The following is a 26558-nucleotide window of genomic DNA, read 5'->3' as shown; positions in this document are numbered from 1 at the left end:
AAAATTCTCTTTCTCTTTCTTTTCCCCCCCTAGTCCCGCAGCCGCGAAGCTTCCCGGGACAGCACCAGCTTCCCCCCCACCAAAGAGCCCTCCCGACCCGGGGCCTGCTTCCCACCCCACAGCGCCAAAGCCCAGCACCAAGAGATCCCATCCAGCCCCAGGGAAGAAGGGAGAAGGACCCCCTCCCCTCCTCCGAGGCAACACAGCCACACCCCACCACCACAACCACCAGCACGCAGCATGCAGGCCGAGAGCACATTTCCAGAACGAGTACGCGGGCGTTCAGGGGGGCGGGGTCTCCTCCTCGGGGATGGGGTGGGGTGTCCCAGCTCCTCCGCTTCGAATTTGGGGGGCTGCGGGACCTGTGGCCCCTTCCTGCTAAATTAACCCCTTCCCCCCCCCCCACAGGGCAGGCCAGAGCCTCTCAATCCAACGGTGACGGAGGAGTCTGTCCTAGACATCGGGGGTCTCGCCTCGGAGCCGCCGCGCCCGATCGAGCCGCCGTGCAGCAAAACGTGAGTATCGGTGGGGAGGGGCGGGCCCTGAGCCATGACGGGGTAGCTCGTGCGCCACTCCCAGCGGGCCCGACTTGGGAAGGCCGATCCATTGGGGGGGGGGTAGCAGGGCACCCCGAAAAGCGAAGGAGACAACGCTGAGCTCTCTTGTGGCCCAGAACATGTCAAGCGTGGGGCGGTCTCTCTCTAAAGCACAAGCAGGAACGGCTGCAGGAAAAGGTTCGAGAACCGATATTGCTGAGAAACTGACCGGACCGTGGCCTGTTCCACTGGGATGAAGTCAGTTTCGGTCGTTTTTTTGAAGGGGTCTGGCCAGGAGGATCCCAACAGAGGAGATCCTCTGGAATACTATAGGGTGCGGTGGCTCGGTGGCTAAGACGCTGAGCTTGTCGATCAGAAAGGCCGGCGGTTCGAATCCCTAGCACCACATAACGGAGGGAGCTCCCGTGACTTGTCCTGGCTTCTGCCAACCTAGCAGTTGGAAAGCACATAAAAAAGTAGAAGAATAGGGACCACCTTTGGTGGGAAGGGAACAACAATCCATGTGCCTTCGAAGGCGTGCCGGCCACATGACCACGGAAACGTCTTCGGACAGTGCTGGCTCTTCAGCTTTGAAATGGAGATGAGCACTGCCCCCTGGAGTCAGGATCGACTAGCACATATGTGTGAAGGGAAACTTACCTTTACCATAGGGTCATAAAAAGGAAGGGCCCTCTCCCCCCCCCCAACCCCAGATGGGCCCTGTGCAGGTGGTGGATCTTGGAAGGAGGACGGAGGATGGATGAATGGAGGGAGGGAGGGAGGATGGATGGATGGATGGAGGGGGAGGATGGATGGATTGAGGGAGGGAGGGAAGGAGGATGGATAGAAGATGGAGGGAAGGATGGATGGAGGGAAGGAAGGGGGAGGGAGGGAAGGAGGTTGGATGGGTGGAGGAGGGAGGGAGGATGGATGCATGGAGGGGGGAGGATGGATGGATTGGAAAGATTGAAGGTCTTGACCGGTTGGATGGGGGGCTGGTTCTTTTTTTTTAAAAAAAAGAGAGAGATGCACCTTGCAACCTTCAAGTAATGGAAGGTTCCTGCTGTGCGCTTGACTGACTGGATGGATGGATTGATTGAACAATGGATGAGGGAGGGAGGGAGGGAGGATGGACGATGGATGGACAATGAATGGAGGGAGGGAGGATGGATGAATGGCGGGAGGGAGGGAGGATGGATGGAGGGAGGGAGGATGGAGGGAGGGTGGATGGAGGGGGAGGATGGATGGATTGAGGGAGGGAAGGATGGATGGATGGAAGATGGAGGGAGGGAAGGATGGATGGAGGGAAGGAAGATGGAGGAAGGATGGAAGATGGAGGGGGGAAGAAGGAAGGATAGAGGGATGGATTGAGGATGGAGGGAGGGAAGGATGGATGGATGAAAGATGGAGGGAGGGAAGGATGGGTGGAGGATGGATGGATGGAAGATGGAGGGAGGGAAGAAGGATGGATGGACGATGGATAGATGAATGGAGGGAGGATGGATGGATGGAGGGTGTGTTTGTGTGTCCCCTTTAAAAGTGACATCTGAAGCTTGGAAGGAGAAGGAGCTTCCTGTGTGCTTGAGCAGTTGGGAAGGGGAAGGGGGTTCAAAGGCCTGGCCTTTCAAGGGAAACTCTCCTGCAGCCTATTGGGGAGGGGGATTCATCACCCCCCCCCCCTCTTCCTCCTCCCCCCTCCTTTACCCCCCCCCTTTATCCCCTCCTCCTCCCGGGGGCTGCCGGGAAAAGCAATCGGGCGCCGGCAAGATGGCCCCGCCGCCCGTCCGCGGCTCCGCTCTTGCGCCGGGGCTCCCGCCGTCGCCCTGGCCGCCGTCTTCGCCGCTGCGCCGCCGCCCGCGGGACTGCTGAGCCAGAGAGGCGGAGCCGCCGCGGGCCCCCCCCCCCGCCCGCTCGCCCACCCCGGAAGGCGATCCGGATTCTCCCCCCCCCTTCGGCCATGCTGCTCTCCGAGAGCAAGGGAGGGTGAGACCGGGAGGAGGGCCCCGGCCGGCCTCCTCCGATTCCCCCTCCTCCTCTTCCTCCTGCGCCATTCTCCCTTCTTCCTCCTCCTCCTCCTCCTCCATTCATTCATTCATTCGCTTCCTTTCTGCCGCCCCTCCCCCCTCCCCTTTCCCCCTCTGCCTCGCGCCTCCTGGGCTCCCCCCTCCCCTCCTTCCTCCTGCCCTCCATTTTCTCTCTCTCTTCCCTCCAGCCCCCTCCCCTTTCTTCCCAGGAGGTCCCCCCTTTCACTGCGGTGGGGGGTTCCTTCCCCTCCCCCCCCCACCTTTGCTTGGCTGGTGGTTCCCCCTTTCCTTCCTTTCCTCCCCCGCTCTCTTTCTCTCCCCCCTCCCTCCCTCCCTCCCTCCCATGGGGGGGGGTCCTCTGCCTGTCTTCCAGCTGCTTCCTCCTCTGCCCCCCCTCCCTTCCCCTCCACCTATTTATCTATATCCCTCTATTCCCCTCTCATCTATCTCTATCTATCTAATCAATCTTTATCTCTTCCCTCCTTCTGCCTGCCAGCTGCTTTCTCCTCTGGGCCCCTCCTCCCTTCCCCCATCTCTCTGTCTCTCCCTTTCCCTATCTATCTATTTGCCTATCTATCTATCATCTATCTATCTATCTATCTATCTATCTATCTATCTATCTATCTATCTATCTAACTATCTATCTATCTAACTATCCAATCAATCTCTATTTCTCCCCCTCCCCAGGAGTCCCAGCTTCTGCCTGCCTACTAGCTGCTTTCTCCTCTGGCCCCCTCCTCCCTTCCCCCATCTTTCTATCTCTCCCTTTCCCTATCTATCTATTTGCCTATCTATCTATCTATCTATCTATCTATCTATCTATCTATCTATCTATCTAATCAATCTCTATTCCCCCCCCCCCCCCGAGTCCCAGCTTCTGCCTGCCTACTAGCTGCTTTCTCCTCTGGCCCCCTTCCTTCCCCCATCTCTCTATCTTTCTCCCTCCATCTATCTATCTCTATCTAATCAATCTCTCCCACCCACCCCAAGGAGTCCAGGCCTCTGCCTGCTTTCTCTTCTTCCCTCTCTCCCTCTCCCCCCTCTCTCTGCCAGCCTTCCAGTTGCTTTCTCCTCTGCACCACTCCCTTCCCCCATCTCTATCTCTCTCCCTTCCCCAACTCTATCTATCTATCTATCTATCTATCTATCTATCTATCTATCTATCTATCTATCTATCTATCTAATCAATCTCTATTCCCCCTCCCCCCCCAGGAGTCCTGCCCTCTGCCTGCCTTCCAGCTGCTTCCTCTGCTGGATTCGTCTCTTCCTCCCCCACCTCCAGGGCTCAGCCACCCATCCTTCTCCCCCCCCTTCCCCCCCCCACCGCCTGCCCTTTTCTCTGCAGAGATATTTTTTCTTCTCCTCCTCCTTCCCCCTCCCGCCCTCGCTCCCTCTTTTCCATCCCGCATGTGTGTGTGTGTGTGTGTCTGTCTGTCTTATCTTCGCTGCTCCCCTTCCCTCTTTTCTGCCTCTCTGGCTGCTGCTCCTTTTCTGCTCCTGGCCCTCCCTGGCCACCGAGCAACAGTGGGGTGGGGGGGTGGGGGGAAACAAGGCAGCCTGGGCTCCATAGGACTGGCGACGCGGGAGGGTGGGCGGGCTGTGAGATGGGAAGGCTGGGGTGTAATTGACCGGGGGATGGAATATGCGACATGAAAGGAGGTTCAGGTGGGTGGTTTGGTAGGGGGGGAGAAAGGGGCTAGACTATTTGGGGGTCCAGTCCATGTGCCTGTCCCCTCTTTCAGAGTCTAATTCCTCCCCTTGTTTGGGCTTGCAAGACAGACCTTCGGACCTGGGAAAGAAAGGCCTTTCTCTTGCGTTGTGTTTGTGTGTTACTCTGAAATTGGGGGGAACGTACTCCAAGGATGCTCGGGGACGGAGAAGTCACCTTTAGATGGGCTACAGTGGAGGAGAAGGAAGGGAAGGCCGCAGCATGTTGCCGGGCAGGAAGGCAAAATGAAGGGGAAGTCAGCGCTACTATGGGGCAGAGATTTTTTGGGGGACAGTGGCCTTGCTCTATGGGGCAGAGACCCCTTTTTTTGAGGCTCTCCTTGTCCCCTAGCGACCCCCAGTTCCCCTGCCCCAATGATCCCCTCTCCCTCCTTTTTCACGCAGCGAGGAGAAGCAGACGATGCCCATGGAGCTGTCGGAGCCCCAGCCGGAGAACGAGGCCCTGGAGCCCGGTGGCCCCGAGGACCAGCCTTCCGCAGAACCCCCGGGCCCCGAAGACGAGGAGAAGAAAGAGGTAGCGTGTCGGGAAGGCGCCCTTCGGCAGAGAGGCAGGGGAGCGTAGAGGGCATCCAGACAAGCGGCTGGGCAGGATGGGGCTTTTGGGGGCAGATGAAGGGCCAGTCAGCACTACCCTGGAAGGGGGGCGGGTGCGATGGGAAGAGAGGAAAGGATGGTGTGTGTGTGTTTCAAAATGTCAGATCTAAGCAACCCCTCACCCAGCAAAACCTTTGCACTAGGGACTTCTGATGTGATACCCCACCTTTTGTGCAAGGAGATTTTTAAGGCAGGGGAATGTGGGTGCACCACAATTCCCCCCCCCCTTTTTTTTGCCGTCAGAGTATACAATTCTGCTTCCCAAAAATGTCCACTTAGGGGAAATCTTCCACCCCCCCCCCCTTTAAATTTTACCTAATAAAACCACTGCAATTGGAAAAAATACGTTAGGCCTATCAGGCTGAGAAATGAGAAATAAGTTGTGTTTTTCAACCGTGGTGACTTGAAGGCGGGTGGACTTCAACTCCCACGATTCTCCCGCCAGCTTGTTTGAAGGTTTGAGTGGACTTCGAACTCCCAGAATTCCCCCCCAAGCCACCCATCTTTAAAGCGATGCCAGCTGAAGAATTCTGGGAGTTAAAAGTCCCACCTTGAAATACGCTCCCTGGGGAATTCTGGGAGTTGAAGTCCCCTTACCTTAAAGCGAGCTGGGCTGGAGAATTCTGGGACTCGAAAGCCATCCATCTTTTAAAGCAGGCCGGATTGAGGAATTCTGGGAGTGAAAAGTCCCACCTTGAAATATGCTCCCTGGGGAAATTCAGGAAGTTAAAAGTCCCACCTTGAAATAGGCTCCCTGGGGAATTCTGGGAGTCGAAGTCCATTCACCTTTAAAGAGAGCTGGGCCGGAGAATTCTGGGAGTCGAAATCCACCCACCTTTTAAAGCCATGCCTGCTGGGGAATTCTGGGAGTTGAAGTCCCCACGTTTTGAAGTCCCCACCGTTGACAAACACTGCATCAATGACCAGCAGAGAGAAAAATATTCCTTTCTTGCCTTTTTAAATTTTTCCTTGGCTAGCAAAATACTTGCATCAATGTCCCAATTTAGTGCCAAATTATACCCAATAAGTATGTATGTATGTATATATGTGTGTATGTATGTATATGTATGTATATGTGTGTGACACTACATACATACATACATACATACATACATACGTACATACATACATACATATATATATATATTCGCTGATAGCGGATAAGAGCCTGTGGCCTAATGGCTAAGATGTTTGCCTAGTATGTAATATAGCCCAGGTTCAAACCCCAGTAAGGGTATGGCTAGCTGATGAGAGCTAAATAGCATGAAATAGAACTAGTCTCCCTTTATTTATTTATCAGCACAAATAAAAAAACACACATACACACACACACACACACACACACAGTCTAGAAGCAAAACCTGCATTCTGAGCTTGGTGTGTCTCGCATTGATAAGCCAATATATGCCCCCACTAAGCCTTCAGCCCGGTCCCTTTATCAGGATTCCTGCTCTCAAGCACATTTTGGCATGCTTCATTTTTTTTTTAATGTGTGTGGTGATGGTTGTTTACTAAACTTAGATCCATTGCAAAGATTTGGTTTACCCTTCGGCCATTGCTGATATATTTTGGCCTCATTTTCCCCCTGTGTTGTGTAAAGGCAGGGGCGAGTGGGTTTCTGTGGTAGGAGAAGGGTGAGCCGGGAGGTTCTGTGGGATGGGGATTGAATACATTTGTGCATCCGCACGTACGTATATCCACTCACAACTCCGATGCTGGCTTTTCCGTGCTGCTGAGGAAGAGGGGTGGGGGGGCGGGGAACAGGCCTTGCTTCTCCCCTCCCCCCTAAAAGATAGCTTCCCCGCACAATCCCCTCCCTCTCCCCCCCCTCCCCCCGTTGATGTTCTCCTCTGGACTCGTTTGTTCTGATCCCCGTTTTAAAGAGGCATCCATCTACTGGGAATGCGAAAGAGAGAGAGAGAGTGAGAGAGAGAGAGAGAGCGAACCGGAGAGAGAGAGAGCGTGGACACGTTTGAGCAGGCCGCGAGCCAGGCATCCATGAAGGTGGACGGGGAAGAAAACAAAAACACACACACAAAAAAGAGAAAATGTTGAAGATGGCCTTCCTTGGAACTGTTTTCTGCCTTCGTTCGGTGGGAAAGTCCGCTCGACGTCCGTCGCCACGCAAGGAAACGTGCCTCTCGGAGTCCCACCTGCTCCGTGAGTCTTTCTTTGCGGGTCCGAAAACTTGATGGTGTGCACCTCAACCTGCTTCCTCGTTCACATCTCCGCCATCAGTGAAAGCTGCCAATCTCAGAAGGCCACCTGGTCAAAACTCGGCCGGCCTTCGGAAACGAGGTGTCCAAAAGACGTCGCAATGCGCCAACCTGTACCGTCACCTCCCCAGGGACCGTTGGAAGCCACATCTCCTTCGCCGTCCCGAGGAAGGCTTCCGTTGACACGACGAATTCCCACCCTGAGCTCTCCAAATTCTTCCGATCTCGTCACCGATCCAGCTTATCTTACGATCCCTCCGGCTTCCCCTGGCTTTGGGGGGGCTTTGGCGCCCGAGTGACTTTTCCATCCGCTAATGGAGAAGTTCCGTTCTGTCGGCCGCTGATCTCTAAATCCTTAGGAACCAGATCGACGCCCGATCGACTTTCCATCTGCTGATCTTGAGACCAGGCTCCAGAATTTGGGGAGAAACTCCTCGGTCCTCCGTAACGCTGCGGATATGCCAAGGACTTCGACCCATTTTTCGAAAATCGCTCGCGCAAACCTCCTACTTTGTCCGCCAGTGCTGTGAAGGACCTGTTTGTGGCCTTCTTTATTGGGCAGGGTGCCGAGGGTCGCCTCAAAGGACTTGGTGCGCAGAGCGTCCCACAGACGCCCAAGGTTTTTCCCCCCCGTCAAGGACATCCAGGCGCTATGTTATTTCTTCCCCCCTCAAAAACCCACCACAAAAAGAACTTTCGATTCCAGTTCAGCTGTTTTTCGTCGGGATGTCTGCCCCAATTTGTGAATTTTGGTTTTCACGGACACTTTCCACTTAAAAAACAGAGTCCCCGCCACGAAACGGGACACTGCCACGTCCCGCTGTCCCCAGCGGTCTGCCTTGCCGAGAACTGACACTGCCTTGAACCCTCCTGATGGCTCCCTCCCCCCTTCCGCAGTCGTATGGGGGGGAGGCGACTTCTGTCTCGCCCTCTCTCTTCCGGGACACTTTGACTTCCGAACCACCAGCCAATCGAGCGCTAGGTTCCTACCTACCTACCTGTACCGGCCAACCAATCAGCACCTCTCTTGTCACTCAGCCCAACCAAGCACGCACCTTTCAGGCCAGGGAGGGCTCGTTCCGATTGGACCAGCCGTTGCCTAGATACAGCGCACAACACACTGAGGTGTGATTGGCTGAACCGAAGACCCTGCCCCAGGTGTGAGAGGGTACCTGGAGCGCTTGTCCTAATTTTCTTTTCTTTTTTTTTTTTTCCTTTTCTTTTTTAAAAGTTTTGGTTTGTTTTTTTTGGCTTGTTTTCTTTCGTGTTCTTAATTTAAATAGAGGAAAAAAAAGAGAGAGAAAGGGAGAATTGGAGGGGTGGGGTGGGGGCGGGTGGATGGGTCCCATGACGGTTTAAAACGGAGGGGGGGGTCATCCCCCCTCTCAGATTTCTTCGTTTCTTAAAATGATGGGGAGTCTTTGGGCATTAAGCTTAGGAGGTGTGTTTCCCGCCCCCCCATCCCCAAATCCTTGCTCAAAGTAACCCCCTGTGTTGACATGGGGCGGCACCTGGTTTTCCATTCCCCCGCCCCCTTTCCAGGGAAACCCGCAGCTCAGCCGTGAAGTGGAGAAGAACGGAGTTGGAAGGGACCTTCAGAGGTCTTCTAGTCCAACCGGTTGCTCGGGGTGGGGTGGGGAGCGGGGGGCTGTCTTAAATTAAAAGGGAGTCAGAGAAGGAAGAAGGGCCACAAAACTTGGAACATACAAAAGACAATTTTATAGAGAAATGTCTGGGTCTCGGTGGCTGCTGTAACACCCCCCAACTGGGGTCACAGGAGGTGTAGACACTTGAAAAGCCACACGGACAACGAATCGTTGTTGTTGTTGTGTAGGTTGCTTTCTTGCAGACGTTTCATTACCCATCTTGTGGCCTGCCAGCATAGTCGGACAGTGAGGAGGTTGGGGAGGAAGATGGGCCAGTCCTAGGGTCTGGGGAGGGCTCTGTGTCAGCGGCAGAGAGGGGGCCGGGGCCGTATGCCAGTTATCAGCTGCCTTCGGAGTCAGATATCAGTGAGGCAGAAGAACAGCTGGAGCCTGTTCCCAGGGTACGCATGCGCTGAGTTGCCAGACAAGAAGGGAACAACTAAAGAACAGGGGTCGACTTGGGAGTAAGGCCACAGGTGGACGATGAATGGCCCCTCCCAGAGGGATTCAAAGAGGAGCAAAAGGGGAGTGGAGTTTGCAGGAGGCCCTTAGTTCCCTTCATTGGTTCGGGACTCTCTGAGACTCCTTGCCGAGTTTTGCAGCAGCTCTCCAAGCCAGATAAGGTCTGTGACCGTAAATCCTCCTTTGAAAGACTTTGCTGGATGTGAATGAGCAGAATTCACAGTCAATTAATTAAAGGAGGTTATGTCTGGACCGGGAGTTTGCTTCATGCTCTCGGGAAGCCTCGGTTAGCACAACCCAAAACTAGGTAACCTGATCAGTCTGTTCATTTAAGGACCGTTCCAAGTTACGACGGCAAGGGAAAAAGTGCCTCGTGACTGTTTTTTCACAGTTACGACCTCGACAGCACCCCTGCAATCATGGGAATCAAAATCCAGATGCTTGGCAACCGCTTCATATTTATGACTGTTTCTCTGTTCCCAAGGTCACATGATTCCCCTCTTTGTGACCTTCCAGAATAGAATAGAATATAGAATTCTATAGGTGTGATTGGACTCACAAGGAATTTGTTTTTGGTGATAATAGGATAGGATAAAATAGAACAGAATATGAATAGAATAGAACAGAAGTAGAATCAGAATAGAATAAGAATAGCATAGAGTAGAATAGAATAGGAATAGAATAGAACAAATAGAATAAGAATAGAACAGTAGAATAAGAATTGAATAAAATACAAGTAGAATTAGAATAGAGTAGAATTGAATAGCAGTAGAATAGGAATAGAATAAAAGTAGAATTAGAATGGAGTAGAAGAGAAGTAGAATAAGAATAGCATAACGGAGAATAGACTAGGAATAGAATAGAACAGAAATAGAATAAGAATAGAATAGTAGAATAAGAATAGAATAAAATACAAGTAGAATAAGAATAGAGTAGAATAGAATAGAAGTAGAATAGGAATAGAATAAAAGTAGAATTAGAATGGAGTAGAAGAGAAGTAGAATAAGAATAGCGTAACATAGAATAGACTAGGAATAGAATAGAACAGAAATAGAATAAGAATAGAATAGTAGAATAAGAAGAGAAGAGAATAAGAATAGAGTAGAAGAGAAGAGAATAAGAATAGAGTAGAATAGAATAGAAGTAGAATAGGAATAGAAGTAGAATAAGAATAGAATAAAATACAAGTAGAATTAGAATAGAATAAAATACAAGTAGAATTAGAATGGATTAGAAGTAGAATAGGAATAGAATAGAAGTAGAATTAAAATGGAAGAGAAGTAGAATAAGAATAGCGTAGCGTAGAATAGACTAGGAATAGAATAGAACGGAAATAGAATAGAATAGTAGAATAAGAATAGAATAAAATACAAGTAGAATAAGAATAGAGTAGAATAGAATAGAAGTAGAATAGGAATAGAATAGAACAGAAATAGAATAGAATAGTAGAATAAGAATAAAATAAAATACAAGTAGAATAAGAATAGAGTAGAATAGAATAGAAGTAGAATAGGAATAGAATAGAACAGAAATAGAATAAGAATAGAACAGTAGAATAAGAATTGAATAAAATACAAGTAGAATAAGAATAGAGTAGAATAGAATAGAAGAATAGGAATAGAATAGTAGAATTAGAATAAAATACAAGTAGAATTAGAATAGAATAAAATACAAGTAGAATTAGAATGGATTAGAAGTAGAATAGGAATAGAATAGAAGTAGAATTAAAATGGAAGAGAAGAGAAGTAGAATAAGAATAGCATAGCGTAGAATAGACTAGGAATAGAATAGAATGGAAATAGAATAAGAATAGAATAATAGAATAAGAGTAGAAGAAAATACAAGTAGAATAGGAATAGAATAGAAGTAGAATAAGAATAGTATAGAATAGAACAGAAGTAGAATGAGAATAGAATAGAATTCTTTATTGGCCAAGTGTGATTGGACACAAAGGAATTTGTCTTTGGTGCATAGGCTCTCAGTATACATAAATAAGAATAAAATAGAATACATTCATCAAGAATCATAAGATACAACATATAGTGATAGTCATAGGTTACTAACAAGCAATCAAATTATACTAGAAAACAAATGAAACAATATAAATTTTAAAGATACAAGCAACATGGATATAGCATCAGTGGAAAGAGATAAGTACTAGGAAGAGAAGAATAGCAATACAGTCAAGTAGATAATTTGACAGTGTTGTGAGGATTAGTTGTTTAGCAGACGGATAGCATTCAGAAAAAACTGTCCTTTTGTCTAGTAGTTCTGGTGTGCAATGGGAAACCAGAGTCACCATAACCACGTTAGTAAGTTAAACCACTCCAATGATTCCCTCAGGGTGGATAAAAATCATTTTTTTTAAAAAAAAAATGGATTTTTTTTGTTTTAAATCGGATTTTTTAATTGAAATCGGATTTTTTTTTTAAATCAAAATTTATTTTAATAAAATGCTTTTGGAGTTAAAAAAAAATCTATCTAAAGATAGTTTCCTACTTAAGTTACATTCATAATTTAACTTATTCAGCATGAAATGGATCTCCGTTATCTAGCATGAAGGCTGTATATGTTCTGCAAGATTTACATTTTTTGGTAAACTCATTTCCGTGAATCTGCAAGCTAAGAGAATAACAGGCCCTGTTGATGCATTCACACAATTTCACAGCCGTTGTTTTTGTTTAAATTACAATTTAAATGAAGCCTTTTTTACTAGTGATTTCAATCCTGTGATTTAAAACCGCCTCGATGTAAATCAAACCCACCCCCGATTCCCTTAACAACGGTAGCAAGGAAGGTCAAAACGGGGCAAAACTCACTTCACACACGTCTCTAACAACAGAAATTTTGGTGCTCAATTGCGGCCGTAAATCAAGGACTAATCTAGAAATCAGTCAAACTCATTTCAATCCTGAGCTACAAAAATTCTCTTTTATTAAGAGTTTGGCCCGATTTGCAAAATGCTTCCTTTGATTTCCCCCCCCCCCCCCAAAAAAAAACCCCCCAATATTCCCAGAAAGCAGAGCCAGGAAGGGGGAGAAATAATCTGGCCTGGAGCAGAAGGAATTTTCCAGAACATTTTCCCATCTGGATTTGTGCAAAACGGTTCTTTGATGGTGGGAAAATCTGGAATTGTGCAATCCCATCAAGAATACCGTGTTTCCCCGAAAATAAGACAGGGTCTTATTTTCTTTCCACCCCTTGAAATAAGCGCTTGGCCATATTTTTGGGGACATCTTATTATTTTTGAGGCACAGGAGGCTCCCTAACCTCGGCCTGTGGATCAGCTGATCCAGAGAGGGCCGGAAGTTCTGTTTCTGGCGCATTCTTGCCAGCCTTAGCATCGCTGGACCTGCCGCACTCTTTACGGCCGCCACTAAGAGAAGGGGCGTTAGCTAGAATTTGCCAGAGCGGCCTCCTCGAGGCTGTTCCACAGGGATGGTAGGTGCATGTGGGCGAGCGTGGGGTATGTTCCCCCCCCTTCTCCCTACCAGGAAATGGCGGGGACCGGCTGCGCTTGCGGCTAAATATTTTACGGGAGGGCTTATTTTAGCGCATGCGCTCAAAAGCCCAATTGGACCTGTTATCCAGGGAGGGCTTATTTTAGCGCATGCGCTTAAAAGCCCCATTGGACCTGTTATCCAGGGAGGGCCTATTTTAGCGCATGCGCTCAAAAGCCCGATTAGGCTTATTATCCAGGGTGGGTTTATTTTAGCGCATGCGCTCAAAAGCCCGATTAGGCTTATTATCCAGGGAGGGCCTATTTTAGCACATGCGCTCAAAAGCCCGATTCGGCTTATTATCCAGGGAGGGGCTATTTTAGCGCATGCGCTCAAAAGCTCGATTAGGCTTATTATCCAGGGAGGGGTTATTTTAGCGCATGCGCTCAAAAGCCCGATTCGGCTTATTATCCAGGGTGGGTTTATTTTAGCGCATGCACTCAAAAGCCCAATTGGACCTGTTATCCAGGGAGGGCTTATTTTAGCGCATGCGCTCAAAAGCCCGATTCGGCTTATCCAGGGAGGGCAAGAGTTGGAAGGGACCTTAGAGGTCTTCTAGTCCACCCCCCTGCTCAAGCAAGAGACCCTACACCATTCCAGACAAAAGTGTTGCCCAGCTACAGGGTAGTCCTCACTTAACGACCACAAGAGAGTCCAACGTTTACGCCGCTGAGTGAGAAATTTGTGAGGTGAGTTTTGCCCCGTGCTACGACTTTGCCCCAGTTTTTAAGGGAATGGTTGCCGTTGTTAAGTTAGGAACACGGCTGTTAAGCGATTTTGCTCAGTGGAAGGCTGCAAAAGGAGATCACTGCCACCGTCATAAATGGGAGTCAGTTTGCCAAGCATCTGAATGTAAGTCACGTGACCAGGGGGAATGCTACGACGGTCGTAAGTGTGAAAAACGGTCCTAAGTCACTTTTTTCAGGGCCGTTCGATCACTAAATGAATTGTCACTAAATGAACTGTTGTAAATCGAAGACTACCTGTGCTCAGAGTCAGCCATGCTGGCTCAGGGATTCTGGGAGTTGAAGTCCACAAGTCATAAAAGGGCCATACTTCCCCTTACTGGCTCAGGGATTCTGGGAGTTGAAGTCCACAAGTCATAAAAGGGCCATACTTCCCCTTACTGGCTCAGGGATTCTGGGAGTTGAAGTCCACAAGTCCTAAAAGGGCCATACTTCCCCTTACTGGCTCAGGAATTCTGGGAGTTGAAGTCCACAAGTCCTGAAAGGGCCATACTTCCCCTTACTGGCTCAGGAATTCTGGGAGTTGAAGTCCACAAGTCCTGAAAGGGCCATACTTCCCCTTACTGGCTCAGGAATTCTGGGAGTTGAAGTCCACAAGTATTAAAGGGGCCATAGTTCACACCTCTGAACTACTTAATTAGGATTACTTGAAGAATGTTCTATAACTGAATAAACGTTGCAGCTAGGTAAAATCTCTGCAAAATACCAGAGGGATTAAAAGTTCCAAGTTTTAAACGTGTCCGTTGTGTTGAACCTACTCCAAGGGTTAAAATGGCTAAAATTCAAAACTGTTTCTATATTATTCTCCATTCTTTCCCCCCCCCCCCCTCTGACCCCAAGCTGACAGTCTGTCTTAATGAATTTGGCAAGCCTGACCATCTAACCTGGTTATTATTTGCCTGCTGGCCTGTGTCGACTTAATATGTCCATTGTCAGGACACTGAGGATTTTAAAATAATCTGACATCCTTGTTTGATTGCTTGTTTCAAAACGAATAAATCATATTTGAAAGATTAGGGGAAACCCACCACTAGCAATTCTTTATACTTTTTCTTTTTGAAATAATTTTGCTCACTTTCTGCATTTATAGATAGATAGATGGATAGATGGATGATAGATAGATAGATAGATAGATAGATAGATAGATAGATAGATAGATAGTGGGTGGATGGATGGATGGATAGATATAAAAATAAATATATAACTAAAAATCCAGAAAGTGGGCAAAAAAATTCATATATGGATATACTAATGAATTGCTGGATACGACAGACAGATTAGATTAGATAGCTAAGGTAGATAGCTAGCTAGCTACAATGGATGGATGGATGGAGAGAGAGAGAGAGAGAGATGTAGAAATAGAAAGATACAGTGGATGGATGGATATAACTAAAACTCCAAAAAGTGGGCAAAAGTATTTCATATATGGATATACTAAAGAATTGCTAGATACAATAGATAGATAGGTAGATTAGATAGACACAGTAGATAGATACAGTAGATAGATATAGATAGATAGATAGATTGATAGATGATAGACAGACAGACAGATAGATAGATTTAGATGAAAGGATGGATGGATGAATATAGATAGGATAGATAGATAGACACAGATAGATGAATAGCTACAATAGATGGATAAATAGGTAAATATGGTAGGTAGATACAGGATAGATAGATAGATTGATTGATTGATTGATTGATAGAATAGATGTAGAGATAGAAAGATACAGTGGATGGATGGATATAACTAAAAATCCAGAAAGTGAGCAAAAGTATTTCATATATGGATATACTAAAGAATTGCTAGATACAATAGATAGATAGGTAGATTAGATAGACACAGTAGATAGATACAGTAGATAGATATAGATAGATAGATAGATTGATAGATGATAGACAGACAGACAGATAGATAGATTTAGATGAAAGGATGGATGGATGAATATAGATAGGATAGATAGATAGACACAGATAGATGAATAGCTACAATAGATGGATAAATAGGTAAATATGGTAGGTAGATACAGGATAGATAGATAGATTGATTGATTGATTGATTGATTGATTGATAGAATAGATGTAGAGATAGAAAGATACAGTGGATGGATGGATATAACTAAAAATCCAGAAAGTGAGCAAAAGTATTTCATATATGGATATACTAAAGAATTGCTAGATACAATAGATAGATAGGTAGATTAGATAGACACAGTAGATAGATATAGATAGATAGATAGATTGATAGATGATAGACAGACAGACAGACAGATAGATAGATTTAGATGAAAGGATGGATGGATGGATATATGAATATAGATAGGATAGATAGATAGACAGACAGATAGATGAATAGCTACGATAGATGGATAAATAGGTAAATATGGTAGATACAGGATAACTAGATAGATTGATAGATTGATAGAATAGATGTAGAGATAGAAAGATACAATGGATGGATAGATATAACTAAAAATCCAGAAAGTGGGCAAAGGTATTTCATACATGGATATACTAAAGAATTGCTAGTGGCGGGTTTCTCCTATAGTTTGTGTGGGCTTTCAATTCCCATCATTTCCAGTCAGCGCAGGACAGGATAGGCTGGCTGGGGATAATGGTACCTGTAGTCCCATGCAGCTGAGACCCAAGAGTTTGGGCCTCCACACCGACTTCAGCCTTTGCTGTCCCTCCTGCTTCCCTTTTTTCTTTTTTCATTAAAAGCATCCAGTCGTCTGTCCATAATACAGATTTTTTTTAAAAAAAAACACTGAGGAAAAACTATTAAAAGCAGGAAATATAACCATGGAATTCTTTTTTTTTAATTAAAACTTTCTGGAGCAAATGTATGAAAACCACAGTTTGCCTTTTAAAATTATTCCTAAAATCATGAAATTTTCCGAATAAAAAGGAGATCCGAGTAGAACTGATAATTGTTCCTTAATTTGGTGCCACAATTAACAAGGCCGTGTGTGTTTTGCGTACTGCTAAGTCGCGGGATGTGGATTTTAGTCTTAAATAGACTGTTATTTTTTCTCAATTACATTTCCTAACACTGGAATAGTTTTAGCTCCGGAAACATTTACGCCCATAAAAGAGAATATTTACAGTTCGGGGTTGAACTGTGGTAAATGCTGGAAACCTCCCTCCTTTCCTAACATTGATGACGTTACCTAGGTCGGCAATGAAACGTCTGCAAGGAAACAAGCCCAAACCATAGAACCGTTTCAATTTCTCGTACCCCTGAGGACTAGAAACCCATTTTAGAACATGTCTCTGTTTGACCTCTTTAAAGATCAGATAGAACATGAATTTCCAACCTTCGCAGCTTTAAGACTGGTGGACTTCAACTCCCAGAATGCCTCAGCCGGCTTTACCTAAAGCCGGCTGAGGCATTCTGGGAGTTGAAGTCCACCAATCTTAAAGCTTTAGCTAAACCCGGCTGAGGCATTCTGGGAGTTGAAGTCCACAAGTCTTAAAGCTTTAGCTAAAGCTAGCTGAGGCATTCTGGGAGTTGAAGTCCACCAGTCTTAAAGCTTTAGCTAAATCCGGCTGAGGCATTCTGGGAGTTAAAGTCCACCAGTCTTAAAGCTTTAGCTAAAGCTAGCTGAGGCATTCTGGGAGTTGAAGTCCACAAGTTCTAAAGCTTTAGCTAAAGCCGGCTGAGGCATTCTGGGAGTTAAAGTCCACCAGTCTTAAAGCTTTAGCTAAAGCTAGCTGAGGCATTCTGGGAGTTGAAGTCCACAAGTTCTAAAGCTTTAGCTAAAGCCGGCTGAGGCATTGTGGGAGTTGAAGTCCACCAGTCTTAAAGCTTTAGCTAAAGCCGGCTGAGGCATTCTGGGAGTTGAAGTCCACCAATCTTAAAGCTTTAGCTAAACCCGGCTGAGGCATTGTGGGAGTTGAAGTCCACAAGTCTTAAAGCTTTAGCTAAAGCTAGCTGAGGCATTCTGGGAGTTGAAGTCCACAAGTTTTAAAGCTTTAGCTAAAGCCGGCTGAGGCATTGTGGGAGTTGAAGTCCACCAGTCTTAAAGCTTTAGCTAAAGCTGGCTGAGGCATTCTGGGAGTTAAAGTCCACCAGTCTTAAAGCTTTAGCTAAAGCTGGCTGAGGCATTCTGGGAGTTGAAGTCCACCAGTCTTAAAGCTTTAGCTAAAGCCGGCTGAGTTGCCACAGTTGGAGACCCCTGAAATAAGAGAATGTTCTAAAAGGGTTTCTAGTCCTCATGAGGGCCGCTTCCGGGGATTCCCACTCCCAATTGTGGACCTCCCTAGACGGCAGGGACCACGTGCAAATAAACTGACCAGATTTGGTAATCAGTTAGGGGAGACAGGATTCTACCCTCTCCACTTCATTGCCGAGGCAGCAGGAGACCCCCTTTGTCCCTCCCCATCCCTTCATCTGGGCCCCTCCATTATTTAGGCCTTCTCTCCCACCTCCCTTTGATGTCCCTCAGATGCGACGGCCGCTTTCCAAATCCCCGATACTGACTTGACTTCCCCCTCTACACGGGGTTTTCTTTCTTTGTCTTTCTCCCCCTCCCTCTCTTTCTCTCTCTCTCTCGCTCTCTCTCGCTCTCTGTGCCCTTCCCTTCTTCCTTCCCTTTCTCCACAGGGTTCGACTCAGCCCAAGGCCTTCAAGAGGAAAATCTCCGTCGTCTGTAAGTAAAAGGGGCAGGTTGTCAGCCCTGTTGAGCTCAACCCTCCTCCCTTGACCGCTTGGTGAGACATCTGAAGAGGGTTGGGGGGGGGGGGTCCTCGAGTCCCACCTCCCGCTCCTGAAAGCGGAGGCAAATTTAAGACTTGTGGACTTCAACTCCCAGAATTCCTCACCTCAGCATTGCTGCCTGAGGAATTCTGGGAGTTGAAGTCCACAAGTTGCCATGGTCAGAGGCTGGCTGAGGGATTGTGGGGGTTGAAGTCCACAAGTCTTAAACTTGCCATGGTTGGAGACTGACTGAGGCATTCTGGGAGTTGAAGTCCACAAGTCTTTTAACTTGCCATTCTCAGAGATTGGCTGAGGCATTCTGGGAGTTGAAGTCCACAAGTCTTAAACTTGCCATGGTCAGAGACTGGCTGAGGCATTCTGGGAGTTGAAGTCCACAAGTCCTTTAACTTGCCATTCTCAGAGATTGGCTGAGGCATTCTGGGAGTTGAAGTCCACAAGTTGCCATGGTCGGAGACTGGCTGAGGAATTGTGGGAGTTGAAGTCCATAAATGCTAAGGTTGGAGGCTGAGGAATTCTGGGAATGGGAGTTGACGTCCACACTTGCCATGGTTGCAGACTGGCTGAGGCATTCTGGTAGTTGAAGTCCACAAGTCTTAAACTTGCCATGGTCAGAGACTGGCTGAGGCATTCTGGGAATTGAAGTCCATCAGTCTTAAAGCTTTAGCTAAAGCCGGCTGAGGCATTCTGGGAGTTGAAGTCCACAAGTCTTAAACTTCCCATGGTTGGAGACTGGCTGAGGCATTCTGGGAGTTGAAGTCCACAAGTCTTAAATTTGCCATGGTGGGAGACTGGCTGAGGAATTGTGGGGGTTGAAGTCTGCTAAGGTTGGAGGCTGAGGGATTCTGGGAGTTGAAGTCCACAAGCCTTAAACTTGCCATGGTTGGAGACTGGCTGAGGCATTCTGGGAGTTGAAGTCCACAAGTTACCACGGTCAGAGACTGTGGCTGAGGAATTATGGGGGGTTGAAGTCCACAAGTCTTAAATTAGCCAAGGCTGGAGATCTTGGCTTTAAGGCAGTGTTTCTCAACCTTGGCAACTTGAAGATGTCCGGACTTCAACTCCCAGAATTCCCCAGCCAGCGAATGCTGGCTGGGGAATTCTGGGAGTTGAAGTCCGGACATCTTCAAGTTGCCAAGGTTGAGAAACACTGCTTTAAGGAGTGGGAGAGAGAGCACATGTCTTCTGCTGAGATGGAGGAAAGGTGGACATTCCCTTGCCTCCCCCAGAGAAAGATAAGGTCACTCTCTGGAGCAGAATGCAAGAGATTGTAGCCTTGGAAACAATCTCTGTTGGGCAATTTTTACTCCCACTCGCTTAAAAATCTGGCTAATCTTCACTTGCCCCATCTGGGCTTTGGAGAAGGAGACTCATGTCACATTCCCGCAGTGGAGGCCGGTGCAATTAAATACCCCTCGTATGCGTTTACATTAAATCCACTAAATTAAATACAATTAAATACACTGGCTATAAATTGAAATACACTGAAATATAGTTAGTCCTCACTTAACAATCAGTCTCTTAGCAGCCAGTTGAAGTCACAGCTGAGCTTTCCAGAAAGATGCTTGTTTGTTAAGATTTTTAGCCCACTTTTATAAGTAAAAAATGGCAAACCTACTCTTTCCTCCCCTTGTTTTTTTCCCACCACCACAACAACCCTTTGAGGAAGGTTGGACTGGGAAAGACAGACTGGGACAAAGTCACCCAGTTGGCTTTTCTGCCTAAAACGGGACTAGAACTCCCAGTCTTCTGGGGATTGGCCCACCCACCCAGCTTTCTTGCCTTAAGGCGGGACTAGAACTCCCAGTCTCCTGGTGATTGGCCCACACAGCCAGCTTTCTTGCCTTAAGGTGGGACTAGAACTCCCAGTCTCCTGGTGATTGGCCCACCCAGCCAGCTTCCTTGCCTTAAGGTGGGACTAGAACTCCCAGTCTCCTGGTGATTGGCCCACACAGCCAGCTTTCTTGCCTTAAGGTGGGACTAGAACTCCCAGTCTCCTGGTGATTGGCCCACCCACCCAGCTTTCTTGCCTTAAGGTGGGGCTAGAACTCCCAGTCTCCTGGTGATTGGCACACCCACCCAGCTTTCTTGCCTTAAGGTGGGGCTAGAACTCCCAGTCTCCTGGTGATTGGCACACCCACCCAGCTTCCTTGCCTTAAGGTGGGCTAGAACTCCCAGTCTCCTGGTGATTGGCCCACCCACCCAGCTTTCTTGCCTTAAGGTGGGGCTAGAACTCCCAGTCTCCTGGTGATTGGCACACCCACCCAGCTTTCTTGCCTTAAGGTGGGGCTAGAACTCCCAGTCTCCTGGTGATTGGCACACCCACCCAGCTTCCTTGCCTTAAGGTGGGGCTAGAACTCCCAGTCTCCTGGTGATTGGCCCACCCACCCAGCTTTCTTGCCTTAAGGTGGGACTAGAACTCCCAGTCTCCTGGTGATTGGCCCACCCAGCCAGCTTTCTTGCCTTAAGGTGGGACTAGAACTCCCAGTCTCCTGGTGATTGGCCCTCCCAGCCAGCTTTCTTGCCTTAAGGTGGGACTAGAACTCCCAGTCTCCTGGGGATTGGCCCACCCACCCAGCTTTCTTGCCTTAAGGTGGGACTAGAACTCCCAGTCTCCTGGGGATTGGCCCACCCACCCAGCTTCCTTGCCTTAAGGTGGGACTAGAACTCCCAGTCTCCTGGTGATTGGCCCACCCAGCCAGCTTTCTTGCCTTAAGGTGGGACTAGAACTCCCAGTCTCCTGGTGATTGGCCCACCCAGCCAGCTTCCTTGCCTTAAGGTAGAACTAGAACTCCCAGTCTCCTGGTGATTGGCCCACCCAGCCAGCTTCCTTGCCTTAAGGTGGGACTAGAACTCCCAGTCTCCTGGTGATTGGCCCACCCAGCCAGCTTTCTTGCCTTAAGGTGGGACTAGAACTCCCAGTCTCCTGGTGATTGGCCCACCCACCCACCCAGCTTTCTTGCCTTAAGGTGGGACTAGAACTCCCAGTCTCCTGATGATTGGCCCACCCACCCAGCTAGCTTTCTTGCCTTAAGGTGGGACTAGAACTCCCAATCTCCTGGTGATCGGCCCAAAGTCACCCAGCCAGCTTTGATGGGACGGGATGTGTTATTTTTAAAGATACGCCTGGTAAAATATTTTTATTTTTTCAACGGTACCATCCTCTGCACCAATTGCTTCATCCAGATTACTACACGTAGTGGGGGGGGGGGGGGTAGCAGAAACACAATCCATTTAGTGCCTGTAGTAATGAAGACAGCTGTGATTTTACTAGGAAAGGGTTTCTCAACCTCAGGCCTTTTAAGATGGGTGGACTTCAACTCCCAGGATTTTATGTTTTGCTGGCTGGGGAATTCTGGGAATTGAAGTCCACCCATCTTAAAGGAACTAAAACCCAAACCCTAGATTCTTGTTTTAACCCAATAGATAGCCCTCAACTTATAACCATTCATTTAGTGACTATTTGAACTTACAGCAACATTGAAAAAGAGTGACTTATGACCGTTGTTCACATGGCCATGGCAGCATCCCCATTAATCAACATTCGAGCCCTTGGCCATCGGTTCATATTTATGACGGTCGCAGCATCCCGGGGTCATGTGATCCCTTGTTGTGGCCTTCTGACAAGCAAAGTCAACGGCAGCCCGATTTGCTTAACGACCGTGGCAAGAAACTCAATTGTCTCACTTGTTAACAGAAACGCTGGGCTCCCTTGTCGTAAGTGGAGGACTACTGTACTGGCAGATCATGCAGAAGAAGCCATGGGGGTTAGGGAAAGAGGGTGGATGTGAACTGATGCGCTCACTCGAGCCACCTCAAGAGCCAAGCTGCCCCCAACTGTGTCAAGAAAGATCGTAAAATGAAGCAAAACTCAATTGTCTCGCTTAGCCATGGAAATGTTGGGCCCCATTGTGGTTGTAAGCCGAGGACTGCCTATATAGCCGGATCGTGCAGAAGAGGCCATGGGATTTAGGGAGAGCGGGTGGGAGTGAACGGACTCGCTCACTCGAGCCACTTCAGAGAAAACCTGCCTCCAATCATGTCCTGAGGAAACTGCTCCAGTTATTAACTCCTTTCCTCCCTCGCTTTTAGCATCCTCCGTGACCAAAGGGCCAGTTGCCACAAACAGTGACACCGAAGGAAGCCAGCCGGCGGGCCGCAAACGGCGCTGGGGCGCCAGCACCGCCACGACCCAGAAGAAACCTTCGATCAGCATCACCACCGAATCCCTCAAGGTAACCGGCTAGCTGGGGCAAAAGTCGAACTCGGGGACAGCCGAGAACCGATCCTGATGTGCTTTTCTCCTTCCTTCCTCCTCCAGAGCCTGATCCCAGAGATTAAGCCACCGCTAGGAGGTCAGGAAGCTGTGGTGGACCTTCACGCCGACGACTCCCGCATCTCCGAAGACGAAGCCGAGCGCCACTTGGAAGAGCCAGCTCACGAGAAAGCGCTCAAGATCTGCCGTACCGTCACGCAGGTTGGTGCTGGGGAGGGACGGCAGTAGGGGCTCCCCGATCGGTCCCAGGACAGAAGCGGCACTCAGGCGCGAGACTCGGCAAGCCACAAAGTTGCCCGCTCACCAGACGGCCGTTTTGTTCAACTCCATTGTTTTTACATCTCTCTCGTCTCCCATTGATTTCCGGGGTGGTGAACGGCCAATCTCCCATAATCATTTAAGGCAAATACTAATTGCAGAGCGGAGGCGGTGCTCGGATTTAGACACGGGGAAACTAAAAATATCCTAAAACGTTCTTCTGACCTAAGTTTCCTTAACAAGCATGAAGCAGAGTCTTGGTTCTGGGTAAAACCTCTTTTATTTACACAACCGTGAATTCCTTTTATTCCCAGTCCGCAAGGCTTGGCAAACAGCCTTTCCGAGGAATGTTTATCCACACGAACCTTATCTCGCTTGGAGAGCTGCCAGATAACTAGTTTGCACACACAGGGCAAGGCAACACTTGGCACGACTGTGGATTCCTTTCATTCACAGTCCGCAAGGCTTGGCAAACAGTTTTTCAGAGGAATGTTTATCCACACGAACCTTATCTCGCTTGGAGAGCTGCCAGATAACTAGTTTCCACACACAGGGCAAGGCAACACTTGGCACGACTGTGGATTCCTTTCATTCACAGTCCGCAAGGCTTGGCAAACAGTCTTTCAGAGGAATGTTTATCCACACGAACCTTATCTCGCTTGGCGAGCTGCCAGATAACTAGCTTCCCAAGGCAGGGCAAGGCCACACTTGGCACAGAGTCTCTTATAGTCACAAACAATATTTTCCACTCTTGAAACAACCGAAGGAACGAATTGTTTCCTGAAAAATCCCCGTCCCCGTTCGCTCTTCTTATGTTTCCTGTGGGAGGGGCCAATCCCCTCCAAGGTGTGGCTTTACTCCCAAGTCGACCCTGCTTCCTTAGTTGTTCTTGTCTTCTGGCAGCTCTGCGCATGCACACATTGGGAACAGGCTCCCGCTGTTCCTCTGCCTCGCTGATGTCTAGGCCCCCACTCTGCCTCCAACGCAGAGCCCTCGTCTGACCGTTCCTCAACCCCCAGGACTAGCCCGTCTTCCTCCCCAACCTCCTCACTGTCTGACTTTCACGCATGCACTCAAAAACGTGCCTAAATAGGGGACAGCATTGAGCTGGGGTGAATGGGCGTGGACACCCGCGATTTCCACTGCCGCTTCGGGTGAACCAATCCGAACCGGCTGAATACCACCTCTGACGACTGCCCACCCCCCAAAAAAAATTGGCTACAGAGGCAGGAAAATTGCCAGCAGAGGCAGGAAAGAGAGAGGAGCCACTGTTTCCTCTCTGCGTGTATAGACCAAACTCAGCTTGCCAGGAACCCTGATGATGTTACCTAAGTTGGTAACGGAACGTCTGTAATCCGTTTTTAGCAACTCCACAGAATATAAGGTGTTTTTTTTTAATTAATTTTTTTTTTTAAGTTTTACAAATATATACTTCCCCTCTCCCCAAGCCCAGCTCCCCTCCCCCTACCTCCCAGAGCAAATACAGGGTATAAACGTTTAACAACCATATTCTAAAATAAACTAACAGACTTTAGCATCATAGCAATAGCAATAGCAGTTAGACTTATATACCGCTTCATAGGGCTTTCAGCCCTCTCTAAGCGGTTTACAGAGTCAGCATATTGCCCCCAACAATCCGGGTCCTCATTTCACCCACCTCGGAAGGATGGAAGGCTGAGTCAACCTTGAGCCGGTGAGATTAGAACCGCTGAACTGCAGATAACAGTCAGCTGAAGTGGCCTGCAGTACTGCACACCCTAACCACTGCACCACCTCGCATCATCCCTCACTTGTACGTTAACTCCCCTTTCGTAAAGCGAACTTTAGATAAGTTGTAACATTCCTTGCTCATTCACTCATAAGCTATCTGGAGTTTCTTAGTCCCATATTTATTTTGAATGTAATCAATCCATCTTCTCCATTCCAGCTTGTATTTCTCATCTGAATGGTCCTTAAGATATGCTGATATTTTAGCCATCTCTGCTAAGTTTGTTCCTTTTAATGTCCATTCTTGAATAGTAGGCAATTCTTCCTTCTTCCAGTACTGCGCCACCAACAGCCTTGCTGCCGTTGTTAAATTCAGAATCAAATTAGTCTCTATAACTGTACAGTCTGTAATTATACCTAACGAGAATAACTGAGGAGGATATAATATAAGGTTAATTCTATGGATTTGCCATAGAATTGATCAATTGATATTCTACTGTATATAAAGAAAAGCGGGTCCGCTTATTCTCCAAAGCACCCAAAAACGAGACAAGAAACAATGGATAGAAACTAATCAAGGAGAGAAGCAACCTAGAATTAACCGTATTTTTCAGATTATAAGACGCACCTAAATTTAGGAGAGGAAAATGATCGGAAAAAAAGGTTTTGGCCTCCGTGCACCGCGTTTTCAGCCCTTGGGGGGGGGGGGGGCTTTTTTTGGCTGTTTTTCCAGCCTTTTTTCTACTCATTTTCGAGGCATTTTTTTGGTCCTTTTTCAAGGCATTTTGGTTCATTTTGGGGGGGGTTGCCCATTTTGGGGGCTTTTTGGCCCTGAGGCTTTTTTTTGCTGTTTTTAATGCTTTTTTTGGTCTGTTTTCGGGGCTTTTTTTCAGTCCGTTTTCGACACTTTTTCGGCCTATTTTTTTCCCCAAAAAAATGGGCTGAAAAAAGCCCCCCCAAAAGGCATAAAAAGGGGCTGAAAACGGGGCGTGCAGAGGCCAAAAAATGGGTGGGCGCGGCTTCGGCAATATTCAGTCTATAAGATGCACAGGCATTTTCACCCCCGTTTGGGAGACAAAAAAAGTGTCATAGTCCGAAAAATACGGTAAGTAGGAATTTTCTGACAGTGAGGACAATTAATCAGTGGAACAGCTTGCCACCAGAAGTTGTAGTACTCCCAACACTGGAGGCTGTAGGGTAAAGTAGGATAGAATAGAACCGAGCAGAACAATGAAGCGGGTAAGAGGTGATGGATGGATGATTTATTTTGTTGTTGTTCTGATTTGCTTTTCCTTTTCGCTCCTCTTTTTTTTAGGTAAGTGACGTGATTAGCAGTTAGATAGGGAAGAAAGAAAAAGTTGTTTCATAAAGTGTGATATGATTCAAAGCTAGAATAAGTGACAGGAATAAGAGAAGGGGGAATATTCATGTATGCGTTTTTATAAAACAAAAGGAAAGAAATAACGGGGAAATGTGGAATGATTGAACAATGATGGTTTGTAACCTAATATAAATGTGTATTATTATTAGAAATTACATGTTGATTGAATATAATAATTATGATTAAGTTTATTAGCTTTATTTATATTAAAATGTATGACACGCAAGTGGTATTGATTGGAGATATTTATAAAAAAATAAAACAAAATAAAACTTGAAAAAAGAAAAAGAGTAAAACAGAATTAGAAAGAACGGAATAGAAATAGTGAGTTGGAAGATTTCTTTTTTTTTTTCAATATATTTTTATTATTTTTACATTTAAAACAATTCAGTACCGCGAAGTCGGAGTGATTATACATTCACATTATATACAGCTAGTCACAACTATTGACAATTAGCCTACTTAATACATTATCAATCCTTCTGTCCAATCACAGTATATACAGTTTGTTCCAGTCTCGTCACCTTGTCTTATACCAGTCATAAAATCTATTCCAGACTTCAAAATATTCTGATTCCCCTTTATTTTTAAGTTCAAGAGTGAGCCTATCTGCTTTTGCACAGGCCAACACTTTTCTGATTATATCTAGCTCTGATGGTGTGTTTTCTTTTTTCCAATATTGTGCAAAAGCTATGCGCGCCGCAGTTAGTACAAGTATAATTAAATAAAGTGTATCTTTCTTAAACCCCTCCGGTATTATACCTAGG

The 26558-nt window shown here is 47.2% G+C and overlaps 1 protein-coding gene across 1 annotated transcript; it reads left to right on the top strand.

The window, feature by feature from the left end:
* LOC116523440 (apoptotic chromatin condensation inducer in the nucleus-like) lies at window positions 1-22673 on the top strand. The gene is made up of 6 exons (XM_032238558.1): window positions 1-270; window positions 409-515; window positions 4673-4802; window positions 18059-18104; window positions 22262-22404; window positions 22491-22673. The coding sequence occupies exons 1-6, from the start codon at window positions 241-243 to the stop codon at window positions 22671-22673; spliced, it is 639 nt and encodes a 212-aa protein (XP_032094449.1). The 5' UTR covers window positions 1-240.
* The last annotated feature ends 3885 nt before the right edge of the window (window positions 22674-26558 follow it).

Source organism: Thamnophis elegans, unplaced genomic scaffold (assembly GCF_009769535.1).
Source record: "Thamnophis elegans isolate rThaEle1 unplaced genomic scaffold, rThaEle1.pri scaffold_304_arrow_ctg1, whole genome shotgun sequence".
In the NCBI taxonomy this organism is placed as follows: domain Eukaryota; kingdom Metazoa; phylum Chordata; class Lepidosauria; order Squamata; family Colubridae; genus Thamnophis; species Thamnophis elegans.
The sequence above is the reverse complement of the archived record's forward strand: the minus strand, read 5'-3'. Positions and strand labels throughout refer to the sequence as shown.